The sequence below is a fragment of the Podarcis pityusensis genome (assembly GCF_964106645.2).
Source record: "Podarcis pityusensis genome assembly, chromosome: 17".
Lineage (NCBI taxonomy): Eukaryota > Metazoa > Chordata > Lepidosauria > Squamata > Lacertidae > Podarcis > Podarcis pityusensis.
Window position 1 is genome coordinate 320,392 of NC_138042.1, and position 25,736 is coordinate 346,127.

Sequence of the window (25,736 nt, forward strand, 5' to 3'; positions counted from 1 at the left end):
TCAGAGTTCCTCCCATGGGGAAGAGGCCTTTGCTGCAGTGGTGTCTTGCTTATGGAATTCAACCCCCCCTCCCTGCCCTCCAGGGAGGCTTGCCTGGCCCCTACACCAGCATCTCTTAAGCGCCTGGCAAAGACTTTTGACCACTTATTGCGGTCATTTTGAGATCAGGTCTTTTTGAGGTCATTTACTGCTTAATTGCTTTTCTAATTGCCTTTCTTATTAGCTATCACAAAAGGCGCCAGACATTCTGAATTCAAGGGCAGTAGAGAAATATTTTAGATAGATAAATCAATCAATCTCAAACTATATCACACTTCTGCAAATGGCATGAACCTACAAATATCTCCATGTGGTTTTTGCAATGGGGTGCCGTATAAATTGCACCACAAGACCTCTCCCTCCATGCCTGCCACACTCACTGCATTGTTCCTGCCAGCATGTGGAACAGAGTCCAGTTCTACAAAGTAAGCCTTCTCTTCTCCCTAAGTCAAAGAGCCCAGGGATCTTACCAGTTGCCCCAAACAACTTAATCACTCACCACTGGTGGACGCAATTGCTGCAGGTGCTCCACTTCTTCGTCATCTTCATCATCCAGAACCACCAGCTCCTTGCCCTGCGCTCCCCGCCCCCTCTTACACTGGGGAAGTCCTGCTGAGACCTGGAGGAAAGGAAAAGACATGGAGCTTTTTAATATTCAGAAACTTCCCACAGAGCGAACAGCACCACTTGCCATACAGGGAAGGATGGGAGACCATGGACCAGATACAAGGCTAGAAAAGTTTTCGTTGCTGGTAGCAACTCTTTTTACATCTGCTGCAGCACAAGGCCAGGATGAATTTGTGGTCAACTTGCTGTGGTGCTCAGTTCTTTGTGACATTGTCCTTACCAAGTCATGACTGCAGCCAATGTGACTAACAGCCTTGGCAATTAACCATATTAAGTTTAGATTACCGTATTTTTTGCTCTATAACGCGCACCTGACCATAACACGCACATCGTTTTTAGAGGAGGAAAACAAGGGAAAAAACATTCTGAATGAAACAGTGGATGTATCATTTTTGTGCTTCATGCTGTGGCCACAGACATGTGATCTGATGGTGAATTTGGGGTGACCCAATGCAAAAATCCTGAGAATCCCTGTGGATCCATGCTTTGTAACCATGTTTTTGCACCACTGCAGCCCCAGGCAACAGTGGGTGCGTGATTTTTTTGGTGCAGGCTGTAGCTATGGACATGCTATGTGATCTGATGGTGAATTTGGGGTGACCCAATGCAAAGATCCTGAGGATCCATGTGGATCCATGCTTTTTAACCACATTTTTGCACCATTGCAGCCCCAGGCAACAGTGGGTGCGTGATTTTGGGGGGGCAGGCTGTAGCCATGGACATGCTATGTGCTCTGATGGTGAATTTGGGCTGACCCAATGCAAAGATCCTGAGGATCCATGTGGACCCATGCTTTTTAACCACGTTTTTGCACCATTGCAGCCCCAGGCAACAGTGGGTGCGTGATTTTTGGGGGGCAGGCTGTAGCCATGGACATGCTATGTGATCTGATGGTGTATTTGGGGTGACCCAATGCAAAGATCCTGAGGATCCATGTGGATCCATGCTTTGTAACCACGTTTTTGCACCATTGCAGCCCCAGGCAACAGTGGGTGCGTGATTTTTTGGGGGGGCAGGCTGTAGCCATGGACATGCTATGTGCTCTGATGGTGAATTTGGGCTGACCCAATGCAAAGATCCTGAGGATCCATGTGGATCCATGCTTTGTAACCACATTTTAAGTGGGGAGGGAAGGAAAAACACAGAAGGGACAAGGAGCACGAGAGGGGTGTGCAGAGAAGCAGCTGGCTAAGAATGCAGGAGAGGGGTATAACGGGAGGGAGGAAAGGAAGGCAAAAGTTCCCCCCCACTCACCCACCCAAGCCAGCCAGCTCGCGCGCTCTCTCTCTCTCTCTCTCTCTCTCTCCCATCTGCATGTTTTCCGGCTGGAGCACGGAGAGGAATTAGAAGGAAGGACGCTCTGCTTTCCCCTCTTCTTGCCTGGAGGGGAGGGGCTTTCCCTGCTCTTTGTTCCGTTTGAGCAAACACAGCAACGAAACAGAGGAGGGTGGGCAGTAAGACCCTGAGGCAGAATGCAGGAAAGCAGCCACTTCCTCTTTTCAGGTTTCCCTTCTCTGAGACGCGCTGTCAGAGCTGCTTCCAGATCCTAGCTCACAGAGGATCACGCTAGCCAGCGATCATTAAACAAAAGTCTTTATTGAGTTACAGTTTCCATTCTCAAGCTGCTGCGTGCAACTCTACGTCTCATGGTTAGATCGGCGTAGCTCCATCTGAGTCTCCGCCCCCTGTACACCAGTTTAAGATTCTAGCCTTACTCCACCTCTTCCGTCTCTCCTTTCTCCTCTGGGTCCTGCTACCCCCCGGGGTCCCTTCCTTCCTGGATTCTTCTGACGCTGACGTTGACCCCCCTGACTCCTCCCCGTCTTTTCGGCGGGCTTTGGGACCTGGCTCCCTATCCGGGCTGCCAACTGCACCGCCCTCCTGTACATTTGAACTTGGCGCGCGCGCCCAGCCTTCAACCTTCCTCTCGACCGTTTCCTCGCTCCCCGATGGAGGCGTGGCCAATCCTGACTCATGTCCTCCCACTGGCAGTGCGCCGCCTGATCCCGATGCCTGGGACTCCTCCCCCCTACTGCACTCTGGTGTGGACGCTGGTCCTGATTTCCAACTGCTTCTCTCTGAGTCCCCTCTGGCCCCTTCTTCCTGGGGTGTCCCCCTCGGCACCCCCCTTGCTCTGACCATGGGAGCCCCTTTCTGTGAATCTTCCGATTCGCTGGAAAGACTCAGAGACCTCGGACCGCTGTCATCGCTAACATTACCTTCGGACTCCTCCCCCTCGCTCTCTATTTCCTCCCTTTCCTGTGCCTCTGCTCCTGAACCCCTGACATCCATCCCGCCCTCGAAGCCCCCCCTTCCCCCCTCCCCTCCTTCAGGTGTGGGTACTGGGTGCTCCGTCGTTGTGGGGGTGAGTGCCGGATACAGTTCGTCCCCCGTGGCGTGCATTCAGCCGGATAAGTCCGGCTCGTCCTCCGTGCTCTCGCCGACCTCGATTTCCTCTGCTTCCATCTCTTTGCCGCCGTGCTCGAACCCAAGGTCCTCCCCCAACACGTCCATGTCCGTCTCTCCCCCGGTCTCCTCCGGGGACGTTGCCTGCCAAGGACCCCCCAGCCACTTCCTGCGCCACTGCTCCTCTGGTCGATCGTCCCACCAATAGGAACGGTCTGAGGCCGACCCCAAGGGTGATCCCTCCGGGGAACGTGTTTCTAGTGCCGGTTCCTCGTCCGAGGTGAACCCCTGGAATGTGCTGGCTGAAAATGTGGGTGTGAAAAGCCAGTCGTCGAAATACTCGGCTGGCATGGGCCTGTGTGGGAAAAGGGCATGAAACTCGTCCTTGAGAAGAGGCTCGTCCAAGGCATAGTCCGGCACCCAACTGTTGGCGCTGGCCGGGGTACCTTCTCTGGCGAGAAAATATTCTACACCCTCTTCCCCCCATCTCGAGTCTAAAATCTCTGTGACCTCGTTGATGGGTTCCCCCTTGGCGACCCCCTCCTTGGGGGCGTCTCCCTGAGCGGGTCTGGTGCCGTGCCCGGCTCCTGAAATCTGTGAGGTGCTTTGTAGGGCGTGAGCACTGATCTATGGAACACTGGGTGCATTCTGGATCCCTCCGGAAGTGTCAACCGGAAGGCCACTGGATTGACCTGTGCCTCGACTTGGTAAGGGCCTAGCTGCTTATGTCCGAGCTTCTTCTTCGCTAACGATCTGGCCGGCACCGCCTGGGCTGCTAACCAAACCCAGTCTCCCACCTGTATGTCTTCCCCAACCCTTCTGTGCTTGTCAGCCTGCAGTTTGTATGCGTGCTTTGCTAGTTCTAACTGCCTCCGAAGCTGTTCGTGAACCTCCTGCAACTCTGACGCTAAGGCTTCCGCTGCCTGTGGCTCCCCCTCCCCCAGTCTCTCTAATCCCGGGAAGGTTCTGGGATGCCTCCCGTTGTTGGCGAAGAACGGTGTCACCCCCGTGGACACGTGCTTCGTGTTGTTGTAGGCGAACTCAGCGAGCGGCAGGTAGTCCACCCATGTTGCCAGCTGCTGATTTGCGTAGCATCTCAGGTACTGCTGCATGATGGCGTTGACTCGCTCCGCTTGTCCGTTGGTCTGCGGGTGTCTTGCCGACGCTAGGTTGATCTTGACGTTCAGGAAACCCATCAGCATCTGCCAGAAGTTCGAGATGAACTGTCGCCCCCGGTCGGACAGGATAGACCGTGGCAGACCGTGAACCCTGAACACGTGGTCTATGAACAGTTTGGCGGTCTGTTCCGCTGTGGCCACCTTTGCGCACGGAATGAAGTGGGCCATTTTGGTGAACATGTCCACCACCACTAGCACTGCCGTCTTGCCCCTCGAGCTGGGCAGATCCGTGACAAAGTCCAGGGCCACTCTCTCCCATGGTTCGAACGGAGTTTGCAGCGGTTCCAGCAGTCCGGCCGGCGGTCTGTGCACTGGTTTGGCCCTCTGGCAGGTGTCACACCTCGCCACGTAGTCCGCGACTTCCCCTCTCATTCCGGGCCACCAGAAGTCTCTGGCGACTAATTCCACCGTCTTCTCCTTGCCAAAGTGCCCGGCAGTGGGCGCGTCGTGCAGCTGCTGCAGTACCTTGGCGCGAAGTTCGTCTCCCGGCACGTAGATGGCCCCTTTACGGATGAGCAATCCATCTCGCAGCTGGAACTCGTCGGTCGCTGCCGTGCCCTTGCGCACCTCTGCCATCTTTGCTTGCGCGAAGGAGTCATCCTGCAACGCTCGTCGCACCGCCTCCAGGTCAACTGTTGCAGCAGCGCACGCCCACACTGTCGGTGCGAAGATGTGCATGGCGGCCGCTGGCGTTGCCTCCTCCAGATACTGTGGCTTACGGGAGAGAGCATCCGCCATGATGTTGGTGTCCCCCGGGACATACTCTATTCGGAAGTCGAAGTTCGCAAAGAACTCAGCCCAACGTATCTGCCTCTGGTTCAGGAACTGTGCCGTGCGCCAGTGCTCCAGATTCTTGTGGTCCGTGCAGACCTGCACCGTGTGCTTGGCGCCGATCAGGAAGTGCCTCCACGCTTTGAATGCTGCATGAATGGCCAGCAACTCCCTGTCCCAGATGGTGTAGTTCTGTTCAGACTTGCTGAGCTTCCTGGAGTAAAACGCTCCCGGCCTCCAAGCCCCCTGCGGGTCTTTCTGCAGCAGGACTGCTCCCACGGCTCTGTCCGAAGCGTCTGTCTCCACCCTCATCGGCCTGCTGGGGTTGACATGAAGCAGCTGCTCTTCCGACGCGAAGAGACGCTTGAGTGCCTGAAAGGACTGCTCCGCCTGCTCTGTCCAGATGAACTTCTTTTTCTTGGAGCTGAGCGTGTCCGTGATGGCCGCTGTCTGCATCGCAAAGCCTTTGATAAACTTGCGATAGAAGTTCGCGAAGCCGACAAACCGTTGGACCTCCTTCCGGTTGCGTGGGCTTTTCCAATCCAACACTGCTCGAACCTTGGCGCTGTCCATGGAGAGCCCCTTGTCAGACAAGTTGTAGCCCAGGAAATCCACCTCCGTCACGTCGAATTGGCACTTCTCCAGCTTGGCGTAAAGCCTATGTTGCTGTAGCCTGCTCAGCACTTCCTTGACGTGTCTGTCATGCTCCTGCTGCGATTCCGAAAAGATCAGGATGTCATCCAAGAAACAGACGCACGTCTTGTAGAGGAGCCCCGCCAACACGTGATGCATGAAAGCTTGAAAAACGTGGGAACCATTTTGCAATCCAAAAGGCATAACTCTATATTCGTAGGTGCCCAGGGGCGTGAACATGGCTGTCTTCCACTCATCTCCTTCCCGCATGCGAATGAGGTTGTACGCCCCTCGCAGGTCCAACTTGGTGAACACGCTGCCCTTCCGTACCTTTGCGAGGAGGTCGTCGATTCGGGGCATGGGGAAGTCCGATGGCTTGGTCACACTGTTCAAAATGCGATAGTCCACTACAAGTCTTTTTTGGGGCGTGTCCCGCTTCTTAACAAAGAATACCGGACTGCCCCCCGCTGCCTTGGACTCTCGGATGAAACCGCGCTCCAAATTATGATCTATGAACTCTTTGAGTTCCTGCAGTTCGTCCTCAGACATGGAATACAGCTTCCCTTTGGGCAGCGCCGCCCCCGGCAGCAGGTCAATTTTGCAGTCATATGGTCTGTGGGGGGGTAGCCTGTCTGCCTCCTTCTCGCAGAAAACCTCCAAAAATTCTGCGTACTTGTGGGGAACCGCTTGCAGCGTGCCTAGCTGCAGCTGTGACTCCTCTTCCTCTCCTTCCTGCCGGGGCACGATGCAGTGTTCAGCACAAAAGGAAGAGCCGAAGGTCAGCTGCCTCTGGTACCAAGCCAGCGTCGGGCTGTGCTTGTCCAGCCAACTCATGCCCAATACAATGGGCGTGTCCGATAGTTGAGTGACATTGAAGCTGATGATTTCCCTGTGATTCCCAAGTCGCATCACCATTGGTGGCGTCTGCTTCACCACTTGCCCCCCTAGCAGCTCCCTGCCATCCACCGTGACAACCTGCAGGGGCAGCGTGGCAGGCAGCAACTGTATAGCGTGCCGGTCGACAAAGTCCTGCCCTATAAAGTCCGCATTGCTTCCGGAGTCAATGGTGATTGGCACGTCCATGGTGATTCCATTGGGCAGCTGGAGCGACGCGGTGAGCCTCACTACTGGTTTGGGCGGGAGGGGGTCCATGGGCTGTAAAATCTCTGGGGACTGCTTCACTGACACGTCTGGCTGGGCCCCAGTGCCTCTTTCTCCAGCCAGACTCCGTCGTTTCCCTGCTGTGGTTCTCCTTGCTGCGTTGCTGCAGTTACCATTGCTGAGGCTGCAGTGTGCTTGTGGAGCCTCTGGGGACACTCTTTCGCCATATGCTGTGGATCATCGCAGATGTAACACTTCCTGTTCCCTCTAGGAGGCTTCGCTTTCACTGCTGCCGGTGCTAGGGCTCTGGCTGCTGACTGAGCCCTTGCACCTCCCACCTCCATAGGTTCCGCTCCTCCTCCTGGCGGAGGCGTGGATTGCGCACGCGCTGCTTCTCTGGGAAGGAAGGAGGAGCCCCTGGCTGGTTCGCGCCCTCCACGCCCTTCGTCCCTGCTCCACGGACGTTCTTCCAGCCGCACCCCCACCGCCAGCGCCCTCTGAACGATCTCCTGCGTGGTCCGGGGTCTCTCCCCCCTCGCAATTTCATCTTTAACCGAGCCGTGCAATCCCTCCCAAAACAGGTCTCTTACAGGAGCCGAATCTCTGTCCCATTCCAGAGCACTGACCAAAGCGAAAAAGCGGGCATGGTACTGCCTTACGCTGGCCCTCCCTTGCTTCAGTCCATGTATCTGCTGCCGAGCAAGATCCACGTCAATGCTTGATAAAAAGCACCCATCCATCGCTTTAATAAAGGCATCCGCATTTTGGAGCGCCGGATCCTTATCTCTCCACAAATTGCGCAGCCATGCTTTAGCATCTCCATGCAAATGGGACATGATGAATCCCACCTTCTCTTGCTCATCTCTAAAGTCTTTGTTCAGCAGTTGCAGTGCACACATTACATCTGCTCTAAAGTTGGGGTACTGTTGCAAATTCCCATCGAAGTGAGAGACCAGACCGCCTGTTCGTCTCCCCAACCCAATCCCCTCCGGTTTGGGTGTCAGTTGCCCTTGCTTCGTAAGCACTTCCAACCTGACCTGGAGATCCCTGTAGGCGGCAGCTGCGTCCTCCTCTCTCTTCCTGGATGCAAGAGCCTCGGCATTCAGTCGTGACACTGCTTCTCTGAGTTCCGCTATCTGCTGTTCGGCCGTCATATTGTCTGCCGTTCGTGAGCTCGCTAGTAGGCACCCGCTTTCCCTCCTCTCCGCGAGGCCGTAGATGCCCACAATTTAAGGGATGGAGCTTACTGTCAGAGCTGCTTCCAGATCCTAGCTCACAGAGGATCACGCTAGCCAGCGATCATTAAACAAAAGTCTTTATTGAGTTACAGTTTCCATTCTCAAGCTGCTGCGTGCAACTCTACGTCTCATGGTTAGATCGGCGTAGCTCCATCTGAGTCTCCGCCCCCTGTACACCAGTTTAAGATTCTAGCCTTACTCCACCTCTTCCGTCTCTCCTTTCTCCTCTGGGTCCTGCTACCCCCCGGGGTCCCTTCCTTCCTGGATTCTTCTGACGCTGACGTTGACCCCCCTGACTCCTCCCCGTCTTTTCGGCGGGCTTTGGGACCTGGCTCCCTATCCGGGCTGCCAACTGCACCGCCCTCCTGTACATTTGAACTTGGCGCGCGCGCCCAGCCTTCAACCTTCCTCTCGACCGTTTCCTCGCTCCCCGATGGAGGCGTGGCCAATCCTGACTCATGTCCTCCCACTGGCAGTGCGCCGCCTGATCCCGATGCCTGGGACTCCTCCCCCCTACTGCACTCTGGTGTGGACGCTGGTCCTGATTTCCAACTGCTTCTCTCTGAGTCCCCTCTGGCCCCTTCTTCCTGGGGTGTCCCCCTCGGCACCCCCCTTGCTCTGACCATGGGAGCCCCTTTCTGTGAATCTTCCGATTCGCTGGAAAGACTCAGAGACCTCGGACCGCTGTCATCGCTAACATTACCTTCGGACTCCTCCCCCTCGCTCTCTATTTCCTCCCTTTCCTGTGCCTCTGCTCCTGAACCCCTGACACGCGCGATTTGATTTTTGCCTGATTTTTGCCTCCACTCGCGCCAGTCGGCTCCAGGGACCACACATTCGCTCAATAACACGCACAGATAGCACACACTCCTTCCTTTTAAGGAGAAAAAATCTGCGTGTTATAGAGAGAAAAATACGGTATGCTTCATGCATTAAAAAATGGGGGAGGAGTAACAATAGTTGTGGGCTTTTCCTTACTGGAAATATGGAAGGAAGGGACTAAACAAGCATTTTGTGGAGATATCCAAAGCAAAGGAGTGGTTGTGATAGTGTAGGAACCCAAGGATCAAAACTAGCTTCTATGTTTTTAGCAATTCTTGTTTTTATCTGCAAGCCACCTTGAGTTCCATCAGGAAAAAAGGTGGGGTATAAATATATATATAAAGAATAAAAACAGCAATATTTCGGAAGGAGGCACACACCACTGGTGATTTTGAACACTCAAGCCCTACAGCCCAGGTGTTAGGATTTCATATTTCTTTTTTGGTATACTGAATCTCTTTTAACATAACAACAGCATTTGGAAACCTTCTGATGAATGTCACCACCCTGATTCGGAGAGGAGGCAAGATGGCGCCGAGGCAAGTCACGCTCTCCGGCGCTCACTTTTATTCTTTTAAAACCTTATCTTAATTGCCCGCCGGATGCCAATTTCTAACAAACGGAAAACATTTTAAAGACTCTGAGCACTTTCATAATTCCTGTTGGCTCTGCGAGCTTCAGCTTGTCTTCAGCTTGTCCCAGCCTGCTCCCTCCCTCCTTATCAGCCGCCCGGTCAAGGTTGCCAGAGAGGAGAGAAAGCTGCTGCCTGAACTGAGAGCAGAGAGAGAAGAGGTCTAAAGACAGAACTGTGAACTGCTTACCGGACCAACGGTGCCTGGAGAAGGAGGGTAAGGAGAGACACGACTGTGAGCCCTGCTTTGAGACTGGCCCATAGACACCCAGCTCTGCTGAACACAGAGAAAGATAAAGCTTGGAGATTCGGGGGTTAACTGACCCCCGCCCAGCTGGGGGGCTGTGTGAACTAGCTGGGGACAGCATTCCTGCTTCGCAGCTGAAGAGGAAGTACAGTAGCTGGAAAGACTCTCCATTTTAACAAACTGTTCTGAGGAGACCAGCATTTATACTCTCAGAGACTCCTGGTGAAGGCATCTTGAGTTTTTTACAGGAAGATTTTAATCTACACAATAACTCTATAACAGTGTATCGGATAGGACCCTCTGGAGGTTTGGAAAACCGGCTTCAGCAAGATATCGTCCTGTGCCCTGCCTTATGTGGTAGGCCTCTGAAAGACTGCTTAGAAGGAGTCAGTGAACCAGCCCACAGAAAGTTTCCCTTCTGGGGCTCTTGGATATCCTTCGTTCAGTATAGGGCGGTGGGAGATGGTCTCCAAAGACTAAGCTAGGGCCCGAAATACAAGGTTATCATAGCTGCACATGCGCTATAGCCAAACTCCATTATTATCCTTTTCCAGCTGCACATAAATTGCCTAAATAAGGCAATTTTAATTTTAACGTAGTTTTTAGCCATTTTATTACTGCTGTCTCTTTGGCAGCATTGTTTTGTTTTATTATTATATTCCGACTAGGTTGCAGCATTTGTGAAACAGCGCTGGTCGCATGACTGAGGTGAAAACTACAGGCTTAGGATAATCGCTAAGATTTAAAAGCAGAGAACTCAAAATAGAGAAATATACTGAGGTTGTTGATGAGCACATTAGGAAGCTGCTGCAGAGAGCAGGTGGGAATATAGATTGACACCCCCACTTGCCCCCCAATTTAAGGCAGTCACACCCGGGGTAAACTGCCCTCTCTCTATATTAAGACAACTTTTACCATGGTTTTTACTAGAAGAACATATAAGGAGTTGGGTATACTGCCTGACTCGGCAATCAGCCCCCCGGGCCCTGGTAAAAGACAAAGCAAAATCACAAATTATTTTCCTAAGATGGAGGAGGGTAAGAGTCCACAAAAAGAGTTAATTCTTGATGAAGTAATACCCCCCTCTCTTACTGTTCTTGATTGGACGTCTTATCCTAAAGAGATATATCAAGATACTGGAAATATTAACTCCCCATGCAGCCTAGCGCAAGAACTAGCTTTAGCCGAGGAACTTCAGGAGGGAAATACCTCTATTACTAAGGAACAGCTGCCCACGGAAGAAATTACACCAACCCATCAAAACCAGATATCTATTTCAAAATACTCTCAAACAGAATTGAGTGACGGCCACCCTTTGGAGTATTCCCTAGCAATAAGTACTGATCTAGCCAACATAAAAAATTATCTAACAATAACAAATGGGCTACTGCTGACGTTAGTAGAAAATTTCACACCTCAATTAAAAGAGATAAAATTAAATGATATGCACCAAGAATATAAAACAGTTGAGCTAGTGGGGACGAACAAACCAGTAATAAATAAGAATCTGCAAAGACATAACTCAAGGGTAAAAGTGAAGAAAAGTAAAAATATCAAAACAACAAGGAAAGCCAAGTACACCTGCAGTAATCGAAGCATACATTGGCAGAAATTGTTCAAACTTCTTCCCTCGGCCCCAAATAAATCGACCACACGGGGCAGCAAAAAGAAGGGAAAAAAGAGAGAAACAAAGATAGTTACACAGCAACCGGCTAAGGAGGACTCGCCAAGGCTGATTCCAGTAGCAAGTGAGAAGGCAGAAGTAACAATTCAGTCCCTGGATAACCAACTATTTAACAAACCTGATGCTGCGGAAGTAGAGGCCTCTACCTATGAAGGCAATAAAACACTTAGCAAATCGAACAGCGAGGAAGAGGAAGCGTTCAGTAGAGATGATACCCCCCTTCAGACCTGGCAAGCCTCCAGTCAGGAAAGAGATTGGAATTTGATCTTAAATCCCCAAAAATTGGTATTCATGAACTTCCCGAAGCCTAAGGGCTTCCTTACAGGGAAACAGCGAATAATGAACTTTGTATCTAGCCTAAATGACATACTGCCAGGAATGGTTAATTCTAATGATATCACCTCGGTGGAATATCTACATTATGATGGTCACTCAGTGAGAGCACTGACCACTTTTAGGGATCAGAACCTGGCCAAGTTTATTTTTAGGTCAAGACTTGCCTTTTTAAAAGCACGGATAACAATACTTAGGCTCTTTGAAAATAAGGCTCCTTTGAGCCCCCTTTTGAAAACTAAGCAGGCAAATCTTAGAAAGGGGAAACAACTCTCAAAATTATGGCCTGACAAACAGAATCCGCAACGCCTTGTGAGCAAAGGTGAGGATCTCTTTACTATGGAAGAAAACATCCTAATTGACCAATTCTGGATGTTCCCACCATTAATACAAACTGACATCTTGGGAAGACTAGACAAGCTAAGAGATAAGCTGGCCGAGAGAGCTCCAGGCAACGAGGTTATTAAGGGAGACCAAAAAAAGACCACAACACGTAACCATCAGATTAAAGCGGAGATTAACTTCCCACCAAGAGAGAATGTGCCACCCTTCAAGGAGAGCACTCCATCACCCCCCCCCGAAGGAGAAATATCCCTAAGGTGACCCCACCAGACGTATGGGACAAAATGAGATACCTAGATGAAACAGAATTGGGCCAAAATCAGGCCGCAACAGAATATCTACAGAAGGAATTTATGCATAATAAAGATCCGGTGTTCACAAACGTGAGCACTTTGCATCCACCTATTGAAATCATAGAGCGGCTGGATAGCCCGCCATACAAAGACGATAGGCGACCGATACATAAAGCGACAAACCCTAAAAGTACGTTAGGTAATAATTGACAAAGACTCGACTGTGATAAAGCCAATCTTAAATTTTTATCATGGAACATTGCTGGTTGGCTCAACAAGGCGACTGATCAATCATTTGTCAATTTTATTCAAGATCATGATATAGTCTTCTTGCAAGAGACATGGCTAACAGGGGTTTTAGATGTAAATGGTTTTGCCTCATTTTCGCTCGCAGGTTCACCAAGCAACAAAGGGGGACGAGTTAAGGGTGGGCTAGGCATTCTAATATCCACAAGGCTGAGAGCATCTTTCGTCGAGCTGGAGCCTCTGAACAGTGTGGCCATGGCATTATTAATGAAATGCAGATATTGCACACTTCTATTGATTAATATATATGCCCCTCCCCAAAGAGGCAAACAGCTTACCAAAAATATCTGGCATAGGCTAGAAGCATATGTCGATGAGCTAATGAATCAAACTCCTGCAGCGGCAGTGCTGCTGGCTGGGGACTTAAACGCCAGAATTGGCCAATCAGATGAAGCGTTATATGCTCATTTCCATGACGTACCTCCCATTTCTGAAGAAGCCCATTCTATTCCCCCAAGGCTCTCAAAAGACAAGGGCTGCAACTACGCAGGATTATGCCTTCTACGTTTTTCCAACAATCTGGATCTGACTGTATTAAATGGTCGTGTCGACAGAGAACCCAGTGGGGAATTTACATTTATATCCAACATGGGAGCCTCCACTATCGATTATGTCCTGGTGTCATCTAACCTTTTGAGCAGAGCACGGGAATGTAAAGTGGTGGAGAGGGTTGACAGCGACCATCTACCGCTCTGTTTAATACTGGATGTGAGAAAAGATTTATTTTGCTCTGATAAACTTGTAGCCCCATGTTTCGAAAACATGGAGCTAAGATACTCACGCATTAAATGGTCCAGCAAATTGAGTGATGAAATATCGGAAAGACTTCACTCAGATACTTTTCTTGCTAGAAAGGAGAACCTCGTTAATTCCCCAACTCCTGAGGCTAGATTAGACATGTTCCGGGAACTGATTTCGTCCCTACAACCTTATCTGACCAACAAAAAAACGCCACGGCAATCTCTACACTCTAACAAATCCAAACCTTGGTTTGACCAAGAATGCATGGCTATGAAACGCCTCCTGCTGGATAAGTACAGGAACTATAGATCAGCGAACTTGCCTTCGCTTCCATTAGACTGGTTTGAGTTAAAACGCAGTTATAAAGCTTTGATTAACAAGAAAAAGCTCCAGGCACAAAGGGAGGATTGGCAGTGCCTAGTGGAGGCCTCCCAAAGAAAAGATTCTGCCACGTTTTGGAAAATAATTGCAAAAAACTGGAGAGACTCCCCGATTGAAATTGAATACTCTATACCCGCTGGAGCATGGGAGGCTTATTTCCTCTCATTATATTCATCAAATCAACTGGTCCCAGCTCTGCTTCCTGCTTCAAGTGAATTTGGCAAGGAATGGCCCCCTGTAACCACAGAAGAAATTATTGGCCTTATTCAATCTCTTAAATCAGGGAAAGCCCTGGGTGCTGACAATATCCCACCAGAAATTCTTAAGGCAAATGTTGAATGGTGGGCCCCTGTGCTAGCCGCCTTGTTCACTAGTATAAATCAAGCGGCTATTATCCCCGAGGACTGGGGTTTAGCCATCATCATTCCAATATTCAAGAAAGGAAACAGAACTGAGCCAGCTAACTACAGACCAATCAGTCTATTAAGTATTATTAGCAAACTGTACGCTGCTCATTTATGTAATAAATTAGTGGAGTGGATGGAAAGAGAGCATATTCTATCAGAAGCTCAAGCTGGTTTTAGAGCAAAGCGTTCAACTATAGACCAGGCCCTTATCCTTCAACACCTGGCAGACAAATACTCTAGAAAAGGAGGGTCTTTATATGCAGCTTTTGTGGATTTTAGATCGGCTTTTGATCTAATACCAAGGGACAGACTCTGGGAAAAGCTTGGCGCTACAAACATAGACAAGCGCTTATTACGCCTTATCCGTGGTCTATACGAAAACACCAGGGTGAGGGTAAGATGCGACCGGTCAGGCCATCTAACTAAAGAAATCCAAACGCACTATGGGGTTAAACAAGGATGTGTCCTCGCGCCAATGCTATTTAATTTCTACATCAACTCTTTAGCAGTAAATATGGAGAAAGAAAATGCCCACCCTCCCAAACTGGCAGGTATGCCCCTCCCGGTGCTTCTGTATGCGGACGACGCAGTCCTGCTCTCCTTTTCCTGCGTTGGCTTGAGGAAGCTTTTGAGATCACTTGCTGACTATTGTCAAGCGGAACAACTATCAATAAATTATAGCAAATCTAAAATTATGGTGTTTTCAAAAAAAAGAAGGAAACACAAATGGAGAATTAATGGACATCCTATTGACCAGGTAGCAACTTTCAAATATCTGGGAATAACTTTTCAGGAAAGGGTCTCGTGGCACCAACAGATGAAAAACGCCATTGCCAATGCAGGAAGGGCCAATAAAGCCCTTACAAGATTTTTTCACGGGAAAGGGGGTAAATACGTTCCGGCGGCCTCCCAGGTTTTTGCTGCAAAAATACTCCCACAACTCACTTATGGATCCCAGGTTTGCAGTTTTAAAAACTTTGCGCCTATGGAGGCATTTCAAACAAAATTCTATCGGTGTTTATTGGGGATCCCCCCCTGTGTATCTAATATAGCTGTCCGCTTAGAAGTTGGACAACCACCCGTTAACGTGCGGTTGTGGATTCTAAAGATACACTACTGGTTAAAACTTATTTTTTTCCCGGCCGGTTTGGCTCCTTTAACACTCTTAGACACCTTTCATTCTACCTGGAAAGCTTCCCTGTTTGAAAAGATAAGAAGCTTGGGATTCTCCCCGCAGATCTTGATAGCGGCAGGATATGAGAGAGCCAGAAGTCAAGTGCTCCAACGCATTAGGGACATAGAGCTGCAATGTCATATGGGCAAAATGGATAAACATGCCACAATTAGAGACTTTGGAAGAGGGTTCTCACCCGCAAATTATCTGGCTGATTTACAAATACCTAAGTACAGACACTCCTTTACCCTGGCCAGATTTAACGTTCTGCCCTCTGCCCTGCTGCTAGGCAGATATGAGGGCAAACCATATGAGTCACGTGTTTGCCCATGTGGCTCATCGGAAGTGGAAACAAGTCTGCATGTATTGCTGCACTGTAGTTACTACGAGGATCTACGCCTGACCTTTATTGCCCCAGTTCTACAAAAGCTTAAAAATGTACCAGAACCCCAACGTATGAGAGCCTTGGTAGAAGATAGGGTTCCTGAAATTACGATCAATGTTGCTAAATTCTGTGTAGCCGCTATTAGGCGCAGGAAACAAGAGCTTTCCAATGTCAATATGCAGGCGAAGGCAAAAACTTAATTTTATTTATGCTGTCTAATTTCAAATTGCTGTTATGGCCTAATCTGTATTGAAATTGTCCTTTGGTTTTTCCGGTGTTATGCTTCGCTGACTAGCTGTACGAGTTAACCTGGTCTGTGACCGTTTAATAAAATTTGAATGTTTGAACCACCCTGATTCCAAGCTGTATTAAAAACACTAAAAAGAGCGGTGCTTTAAAGTTTTATGAACCAAAAGCAGGAACATTTCTGCAGGGCAGCAGCTGAAGGAGGAGCAAAAGGGTTTTCTTGTGTGTGTGTGTGTCTTTGTGGCTGATTAGCTGCTCTCCCTGTGCAAAGGTCAGAGGGGGCAGGGTTTCTGTTGAGGCAGGTGATTAGCTGTGGGAGGAGCTTATCAGAGCTTGTAGGGCAGCGGTTTAATCCATCTTTTTTAGGGGAACTAGTCTCAAACGTTTGTTGGGGGAGACCTAGGGTTTTTGTGGGGGGAGTTATTTTTCCTGTCTTCACGCTTTTTATGATGGAGGACCACTGTAGCCACCCCCAATGACACGTTCTCAAGATGGAGGGGGAGGGAACAGCTGCAGTCGCCTGCGGTTCCTGCGCAATGTTTGCCATCTTGCCAAAGGTTGCAGGCAGCTTTACCTGCAGCAATTGCATGTTGATTTCCCTCTTAGAAGACAAAGTCCAGCAACTGGAGGAACGTGTAGCTACGCTCCAAAGAATTAGAGAGCTGGAGCTCTTCTTGGAAGCAACAGAGCACACCGTCTCCACCAAGGAGGAGACAGGGGACTCCCCTGAGAAGGAGGCTAGTTCACCAACACAGGAGCCAGATAGATGGAGAAACGTGACTCAAAGAAGTAGGAGGCCCAGGGTTCGCTCTGATTGTTTAGAAATACACAATCGCTTTGAGGTCCTCTCCCCTAGGATGGAAGACGATGAGCAGACTCCATTTGAGGATCTCTCCCTCATTACAATTGATCAGGTATATGAAGACGAGCAGCAAAGTCAGTCCTCAGGGAATGTGCAGGCGACCTTGGAACGGGCAGCTCACGGAAGAACCCCGACCAAACCTAAGAGGAGGCGTGTAGTGGTGATAGGGGATTCCCTACTGAGGGGAACAGAAGCAGTGATCTGTGGGCCTGACAAGATGTCTCGGGAAGTGTGCTGTCTCCCCGGGGCTAAGATCCAAGATGTAACTGAATGACTGCAAGGAATTATAAAACCCACTGACAAATACCCCTTCCTATTGGTTCATGTGGGAACCAATGACACTGAAAGCAATAGCCTCCAGAAGATCAAAAGAGACTACGAGGCTCTGGGCAGGAAATTGAAGCAATTAAATGCACAAATTGTCATCTCATCTGTCCTCCCAGTTGAACGACGTGGCCCAGGGAGAGAGGGGGAAATAGTGGAAGTGAACAGCTGGCTTCGCAAATGGTGTAAACAGGAACGGTTTGGATTCTTAGATCATGGACTGCAGTTTCTTGAAGATGGACTTCTGGCAAGCGATGGGCTGCACCTCACAACGGTTGGGAGAAATGTTTTTGCCAAAAATCTCAGAAACCTCATGAGGAGGGCTTTAAACTGACTAATGTGGGGGAGGGAGACAGTGCTCCTGAAGGTAGGAGTCTATCAATTGATGAAGATGATCATCCAAATGTCATAGACCAAATGGAGCAAACAGCACACAGACCTAGTGGTGGGAGGAAAAAATCCTTAAATAAGAGACACAGGGAAATGATTAATGGACTTTAATGTCTGTACACTAATGCACAAAGAATGGAAATAAACAAGATGAGCTTGAGCTCTTGGTACAGCAAACTAAATATGACATAATAGGCATCACTGAAACCTGGTGGGATAAGTCCCACGATTGGAATGTAATAATGGAGAGATACAATCTATTTCAGAGAAACAGACCAGACAAGAAAGGAGGAGGAGTGGCGTTATATGTCAGGGATGTGTATACCTGTGAAGAGACCCAAGATTTAGAACCTCAAAGCCAAAGTGAGAGCATTTGGGTCAAAATTAAGGGAGAGAAGAATAACAGTGACCTCATTGTGGGCGTTTACTATAGATCCCCAAGCCAAACGGAGGACATAGATGATGCCTTCCTGGAACAGATGGCCAAGCATGCAAAAGGAAGGGAGATAGTAGTAATGGGGGACTTCAATTACCCGGATATTTGTTGGATGTCAAACTCAGCCAAGAGCATAAGGTCAAACAGATTCCTCACTGGCCTTGCAGACAACTTCATTGTCCAGAAAGTGGGAGAAGCAACAAGAGGAACAGCCATTTTAGATCTGGTCCTAACCAATGTTGATGACCTGGTTAGTGGGGTAGAAGTGGAAGGATCATTAGGCGCGAGTGATCATGCTCTTCTGAAGTTTACTATACAGCAGAAAGGAGCAGCCAAGCATACTAGAACTCAATTTCTTGACTTTAAGAAAGCTGACTTCATAAAACTTAGGGAAGTGCTGGGTGAGATCCCATGGACAGTAATACTAAAAGGAAAGGGAGTTCTTGATGGCTGGGAGTTTGTTAAGAGGGAGATAGTAAAAGCACAAGGTCAGGCAATACCAATGAGACGGAAACATGGAAGGTGCCTAAAGAAGCCAGGGTGGCTATCTAAAGAACTTTTAACTGAGTTAAGATTAAAAAAGGATGTGTACAAAAAATGGAAAAGGGGGGAAACCACCGAAGAGGAATTCAAACAAATAGCCAGCACGTGTAGACACAAAGTCAGAAAAGCTAAAGCACAGAATGAACTCAGGCTTGCTAGAGAGGTTAAAAGCAACAAAAAAGGCTTTTATGGGTATGTTCGTAGCAAAAGGAAGAACAAAGAAACAGTGGGGTCACTCAGAGGAGAAGATGGTGAAATGCAAACAGGGAACACAGAAAGGGCTGAACTCCTCAATGCCTTCTTTGCCTCAGTCTTCTCCGATAAAGAAAACAATGCCCGACCTGAAGAATTTGGAGCAAATGATTCAGCAAAGGAAACACAGCCCAGAATAACTAAGGAGATAGTACAAGAATACTTGGCTAGTTTAGATGTATTCAAGTCTCCAGGGCCAGATGAACTGCATCCAAGAGTATTAAAAGAACTGGCAGATGTGATCTCAGAACCACTGGCAGTCATCTTTGAGAATTCCTGGAGAACAGGCGAAGTCCCGGCAGACTGGAGGAGGGCAAATGTTGTCCCTATTTTCAAAAAGGGGAAAAGAGAGGACCCAAATAATTATCGCCCAGTCAGTCTGACATCAATACCAGGGAAGATTCTGGAGCAGATCATTAAGCAAACAGTCTGTGAGCACCTAGAAAGGAATGCTGTGATCACCAATAGTCAGCATGGATTTCTGAAAAATAAGTCATGTCAGACTAACCTGATCTCGTTTTTTGACAGAATTACAAGCCCGGTAGATGAAGGGAACGCAGTGGATGTAGCCTACCTTGATTTCAGCAAGGCATTTGACAAGGTGCCTCATCATATCCTTGTAAAGAAGCTGTTAAAATGCTGTCTTGACTATGCTACCACTCAGTGGATTTGTAACTGGCTGACTGACCGAACCCAAAGGGTGCTCATCAATGGTTCCTCTTCATCCTGGAGAAGAGTGACTAGTGGGGTGCCACAGGGTTCTGTCTTGGGCCCGGTCTTATTCAACATCTTTATCAACGACTTGGATGATGGACTCAAGGGCATCCTGATCAAATTTGCAGATGACACCAAACTGGGAGGGGTGGCTAACACCCCAGAGGACAGGATCACACTTCAAAACGACCTTGACAGATTAGAGAACTGGGCCAAAACAAACAAGATGCATTTTAACAGGGAGAAATGTAAAGTATTGCACTTGGGCAAAAAAAATGAGAGGCACAAATACAAGATGGGGGACACCTGGCTTGAGAGCAGTACATGTGAAAAGGATCTAGGAGTCTTGGTTGACCACAAACTTGACATGAGCCAACAGTGTGACGCGGCAGCTAAAAAAGCCAATGCAATTCTGGGCTGCATCAATAGGAGTATAGCATCTAGATCAAGGGAAGTAATAGTGCCACTGTATTCTGCTCTGGTCAGACCTCACCTGGAGTACTGTGTCCAGTTCTGGGCACCACAGTTCAAGAAGGACACTGACAAACTGGAACGTGTCCAGAGGAGGGCAACCAAAATGGTCAAAGGCCTGGAAACGACACCTTATGAGGAACGCCTAAGGGAGCTGGGCAGGTTTAGCCTGGAGAAGAGGAGGTTAAGGGGTGATATGATAGCCATGTTCAAATATATAAAAGGATGTCACATAGAGGAGGGAGAAAGGTTGTTTTCTGCTGCTCCAGAGAAGCGGACACGGAGCAATGGATCCAAACTACAAGAAAGAAGATTCCACCTAAACATTAGGAAGAACTTCCTGACAGTAAGAGCTGTTCGACAGTGGAATTTGCTGCCAAGGAGTGTGGTGGAGTCTCCTTCTTTGGAGGTCTTTAAGCAGAGGCTTGACAACCATATGTCAGGAGTGCTCTGATGGTGTTTCCTGCTTGGCAGGGGGTTGGACTCAATGGCCCTTGTGGTCTCTTCCAACTCTATGATTCTATGATTCTATGATTCTACATTCGAGGTCAGCAGGCGGGAAGAAAATGTGGGCTTACCTGAGAATCATTCGATGGCCGACAGTCCCCCTCCGGTTCTGCATGCTCCTGTTTGTCAACGGGAGAGGTGGCAATGAGGAGGTTGACAGCAGGTAGTCTGGTGTCGGATTGCTATGCAGAAACATGAGGGCACGTAAAGAGAGAGTGTATTAAAGGCTATGCGCTTCATTCTGTACAGATGTGGAATGTGCTCTCACTCCACACGCTCACTTACAATGGTTCCTATGGTTCAATCCCTGTTTTGCTATATTAGTAGCTTTGTTGGTCAGAATAAATGGGCAACAGAAGGAGCCACATGCACTGCACAGGACAAGAAGCCTCTCTGCAACCTCCCCACCATACATTTGAAAAACAAGAGGCAAAATCCCGACAATGCGGGGATGGGACTTCACCTTTCTTCCAGCCCTCTACATCAACTGCCACATCAACTCTGAAGAGCACCCCAAACCTCCAAGATGCTCTTTTGCTGTTCCTTTACTACTGCAAATAATTTCTGCTGCTAAAAATGATTGGTCTGAGTTATTAAGCGGGGGGGGGGGGGGCACCTCCAGTTCTAAATTCAGTGTCCAGGCTGTTGGGTCACTGAGCCTACTGGGGAAGAATTCCCCCTTTTTGCCTGCAGGGTTGCAGCCAAGGAGGAACAGCATGAGGCATGTCTCAAGGTCTGGGCACCTCCCAGAGTTAGGTTTTTGGAAGCTTAATTCCTGCTGTTTGGCAAAGCAGTGGGTGGTGGTGTGGGAGCAGGGGGATCTTTCCTTGATTTGGAGCCCTCTATCCTGACATGTGAATAAAGAGCCAGACTATCTGAATGCTGACATTCGTCCTCTGCAACGTCCTCCCCAAAGGATGTTCACCGAGCTTATTTGTCAAGTCTTTAGAACTTCAAGACTTTGTTTCCACAAAAAGGATCCGGTGCTCCATGTAAGAAATGCTTCAGTACAGTGGTGCCTCGCAAGACGAAATTAATTCGTTCCGCAAGTCTCTTCGTCTTGCGAGTTTTTCGTCTTGCGATGCACGGTTTCCCATAGGAATGCATTGAAAATCAATTAATGCGTTCCTAGGGAAACCGCCTTCAGACCAGGTCCAGGGACAATCTGACCCCGGACCTCTTCTGAAGGCTGGGGGGGGGGGACAAGGGCTTTTCTTCCCACCCCCAGCATTTTAAAAAACCCCGGGACAGCGGAGGACTTCTCCGCTGTCCGGGCGATCTTAAAATGCTGGCGGGCGGCATTTTAAAATCGCCCCGGGACAGCGGAGGACTTCTCCGCTGTCCGGGGCGATTTAAAAGCCCCTGGGAAGGCAGGCAGGGGGGACAAAGACTTTCGCCCCCCGCCCGCCTTCAGAAGGTGTTCCCGCCCCCCGCCCCGCTTCGGAACAGCGTTCCAAAGCGGGGCGGCTGGGGCAGGTGTTCCCGCCCCCCCGCCCCGCTTCGGAGCACCGGGAGAAGCGATCTCCCCGCAGCCCCTTGCTTCAAAAGAGGTCCGGGGGCAGCGGGAAGCGCTTCCCGCTGTCCCCGGACCTGGGGCTGCGGGGAGAAGATCGCTTCTCCCCGCCGCCCCTTGCTTCAAAAGAGAAGACCCGCTGTCCCCGGGGCAAGCTTCGTTTTGCGAAGCAAGCCCATAGGGAAATTCGTCTTGCGAGGCAACTCCAAAACGAAAAAACCTTTCGTTTTGCGAGTTTTTCGTCTCGCGAGGCGTTCGTCTTGCGGGGTACCACTGTATTGGGCATTTCAACTGTCAGGAGAGGAAGGATCAAGAGAGAACGCACTCACTCACCTTCACCAGGACTTGGGAGGGTGGGGTGGGGTGTCGAGGTACTTCTGACTCCTCTTTGACATGCGGCAGGATGGGGCGGTCCTTAGCCAAGTCCTGGGCCAAAATTGAGCCACTCATCTCTGGCTCTTTCTTCCACTTCACTACTGGCTGCTGTTCCGGCTCCTCTGGGCCCTGCAACCTGGGCAAATGCATCTGTTCCCTGCTTGAAGGAGACTCCTGCAGCAACAAGGGGTCCGGGGCAGGAGGGAGAGGAGAAGGGGCAGGTTCAGATTAGGAGCACAGGAAGTGGCCTTAGACCCAGTGTGCCCATCTAGTCCAGCATGGTCTGCTCTGACTGTCAGTGGCCGAGATGGGCAGCCACTTCCTCATCAGCTGTCATTGGATCTTTTTAACTGGAGATTCCAGGGAGGGAACCTGGATCTTACTGCAAGCACAGTCTCTGCTCTGCTACTCAGGTATGACAGGTGTCTTCCAAGTGTCTTTGCATCAAACCACTGTGGCATTTGGGTGCCAGGTACAGAATTAGGCATCATGAAGGTTTCAACCCCTATGGCTACAGAGATTAAAGCTTTAAAATACCAGAGGCATTGATAAAAGCATTGCTTCCAGTCACTGGAGTTGGGAGGATGCTCCTATACTCTACATATAGAGTATGTAGAGTATGCCTGCCCTCTGTGGCCAATGTGAAGCAAATTCATTTGATTCATTTGTGTAATTTCATTCAGCTTGCAGAACCAGCCCCCCCTTTCTGCCCCCACAACACAGAATTTCTTTAAGCAGAGTACCTGAGAATCTTTGCACTCACTCCTGCTCCTGTGCATCCAAGGAGGACCCAAAGAAAACTTGTTTCAACCTGTGCACCACAGGAATGCATGCTTTATCTGACCAGGTTCACTTCTATGGACTAAACCAGTGTTTCCTAATGGGGGCTATATGGCCTCCTGCCCCCCCAGGATATATATGGGGGCCACAGCACAAGGCTAGGAGGCCATAGAGGGAAGTGAGAAGAAAAGGGGGGGTTTTTTATTTATTAATTAAATCTGATTGGTTGGCTATCAGCTTGGCCAATCACAAGCAGGTAAGGGGGCGGCCCACCAGAGGGTGGCCTAGTGCTTCTTTTTGCCATGTGCATTTTCTTGGAACTGTCCTGGTTGGTTTACAGTGGGAGAGGGCGATGCTGGGCCAGGTGGCAGCCTGGGCCTGACTCCGCAAGGCGCAGGGTGCAATTCACCCCAGCACCTAGCAGATCGGGGCCTTCAGATGTTGCCGAGGGGTGCAGGGCTCAATTCCTAAATAGCAGCTTTCAGGACAGGTAGTGCTACAGTCCAAATGGGCAGGGTATAAATAAATTCTTATTCTTAAACAAGGTCAGAAAGGGGCCACAGTCAAAAAACAAACGTTGGGAAACACTGTACTAAAGGGTTATGTCACGACAGGCACTTGAGAAGCTGCCACAAACATTTTAGTTGCACCAAGTTTTAACACAGCTCACAGTTTGTTGGCTAGCAGCAGACAACACTCTGTGCACCTATTCTAATACAAGCTTGCTACAGAAAGTTAAAACTTCAGAATGCCCTGAAAATTCAATATGGGGACCCAAGACAGTGTGCTGTTCATATTTTTGCCGTTACGTTTTCAAACTTCACTGCAACCAGAAAGGCTAGAATCATGTTTGACAAAACAAAGTAAAAGTAGGATTTGGAAGACTTAGAGTGCTTTGCAAAATGCATGTTGTCCACCCTGTATACTCAGGGTGTGAGAGTGGTGGTCAAGCACTGATTCAGTGTACATAGCAGGTTTTTACAAGTCACATGCCTCTTGCTCTCATTGCCCAGAAATCTGGGAGCATCACTGTATCCCAGCACGTGTGACACAGCCTTCCCTCTTAGGGACTTTTTCTGTGAGCCACTTTCTTGCCATTCTAGCTCTGAGGTACAGTAGAAACTCATGAGTTGACAAAGCTTCCTGCAAATAGACCCATCAACAGAAAGGATGTGCTCCCAGCTGATCTGTGGGTGCTGAAGCACTATGCGTTGCCTCTCTCATTGCCAAATGCCACCACACTAGTAGGCACATTGGGAGAGTCAACTCCCATTCCACTGGAGGAAGACGAACTGGAGCAGGACCAGAAGGGATTCCTTTACTGGGATCATGACAATAGCGGGCTCGTTGCAAACTAGCTCTGCCAGAGAGAATTCTCATTTCCATTCAGACATTGTGATGCACAATCTTATTCCCCTCACCTTGCAGCCTTCTGTCGATTTAAATAAAAATCAGCCCTGAGACCCTTCATCAATACTTAAAATGGACAGCAGCACTTCACTCAGCTATTCTGCCCCAGCAGGAGATCCAGGTGGGCCAGGTCATAAGCCCACTGCCCTAAGAAAGATGAAAATAACTGCAACATGTGCAAAGCAGAGCTTGCTGATGATGCCAGAGCAGCAAACAATATTGCAATGCTCAATTCCTACTTTCCTTGAACTACACATCAATCCCTGGTGGGCAGACCTGGTTCAAATCCCTGTTCAGTCATCAAAATATCTTTAAGTGGTCTGGGCAAGGGCATCTCAGGCTTAACCTTTTAACACAGCAGTTGCAAAAAATAAGTATCTGAAGTGTCTGAAAATCTGCATCAATGATGGTCAGGCCTTTCCTGGAATTAGGCCTCAAATCAACATTGGAAATAAACTCAGAACAATGACTTGCCTGCCGAAAAAAGAGGAACAGACTACTTGTGCCTGGCAGAGGGGTTGAGCAGGTTCCATCCCTGGAACCCAAGGCACAAAGGAAGGAGGAATAGAGAGCTCCACCCTGCTCAGCTGCTACCGTCCACTTGCCTGCATGCCACTCCTTGATGCCCAGGGAGGCTTACAGTCAGCATAGTGTTATGGGAAATGTTCCACCAGCAATGGAATGTCCCCCCCCCCCTCTCCCCTCCTATGGACCTCTAAATCTGTTCTAGGGCACACATGGGACAGCGAGAGGCTGGTGAGGAGGGGGCTGCACTAGAAGGAATCCTTGCACTAACACAAATGTTGAATGCCACTCTCAGACTGAGTCAGAACAGCTGCACATGGCAGCCAGTGGCCTTTAAGCAGTAATTTTTGCCACATCGCATTAATGTTTAAAGTACCAAGAATTAGGAGAAATAATTTAGTACTTGGAATCAAACCAACAGAACCATCTAACTCATCCTTTGGCAACCTGGTGCCCTCCAGATGTTTCATATTAGAAGTCCCATCAGCCCCAGCATCACATGGGTGTGCTGCTAAGGGGATGGGAATTGCAGCCCATGAGCACCTGGAAACTGGTCTGCCAGGCTGGCAATTGCATTATTCTCACATTGCCAGGCAGGTGCCCAGAGCAACTCACGAGCAGCCTTCCCCTGCTGTTTGTCCACAGCACC

The 25,736-nt window shown here is 49.3% G+C and overlaps 1 protein-coding gene and 1 long non-coding RNA gene across 18 annotated transcripts in view; both read right to left on the reverse strand.

The window, feature by feature from the left end:
- Positions 1 to 25,736, reverse strand: part of LOC308466635 (methyl-CpG-binding domain protein 1-like) — a 179,418-nt gene that overhangs the window by 67,218 nt on the left and 86,464 nt on the right. For all 17 annotated transcript variants that reach the window (XR_013980920.1, XR_013980921.1, XM_080987532.1 and 14 more), the window contains 3 exons: positions 22,331 to 22,546; positions 20,556 to 20,666; positions 539 to 658 (listed from right to left, as the gene is read on the reverse strand). Coding sequence is in view for 15 of the 17 variants with exons in the window: in XM_080987532.1 (XP_080843658.1) it covers positions 539 to 658; positions 20,556 to 20,666; positions 22,331 to 22,546 (447 nt within the window). In the remaining 2 variants the exon portion in view is untranslated. The remainder of the gene's footprint in view (positions 1 to 538; positions 659 to 20,555; positions 20,667 to 22,330; positions 22,547 to 25,736) is intronic.
- LOC308466647 lies at positions 2,020 to 9,264 on the reverse strand. The gene is made up of 2 exons (XR_013980925.1): positions 8,766 to 9,264; positions 2,020 to 2,190 (listed from the first exon to the last, which is right to left on the reverse strand). It is a non-coding gene; the product is annotated as an uncharacterized lncRNA (long non-coding RNA).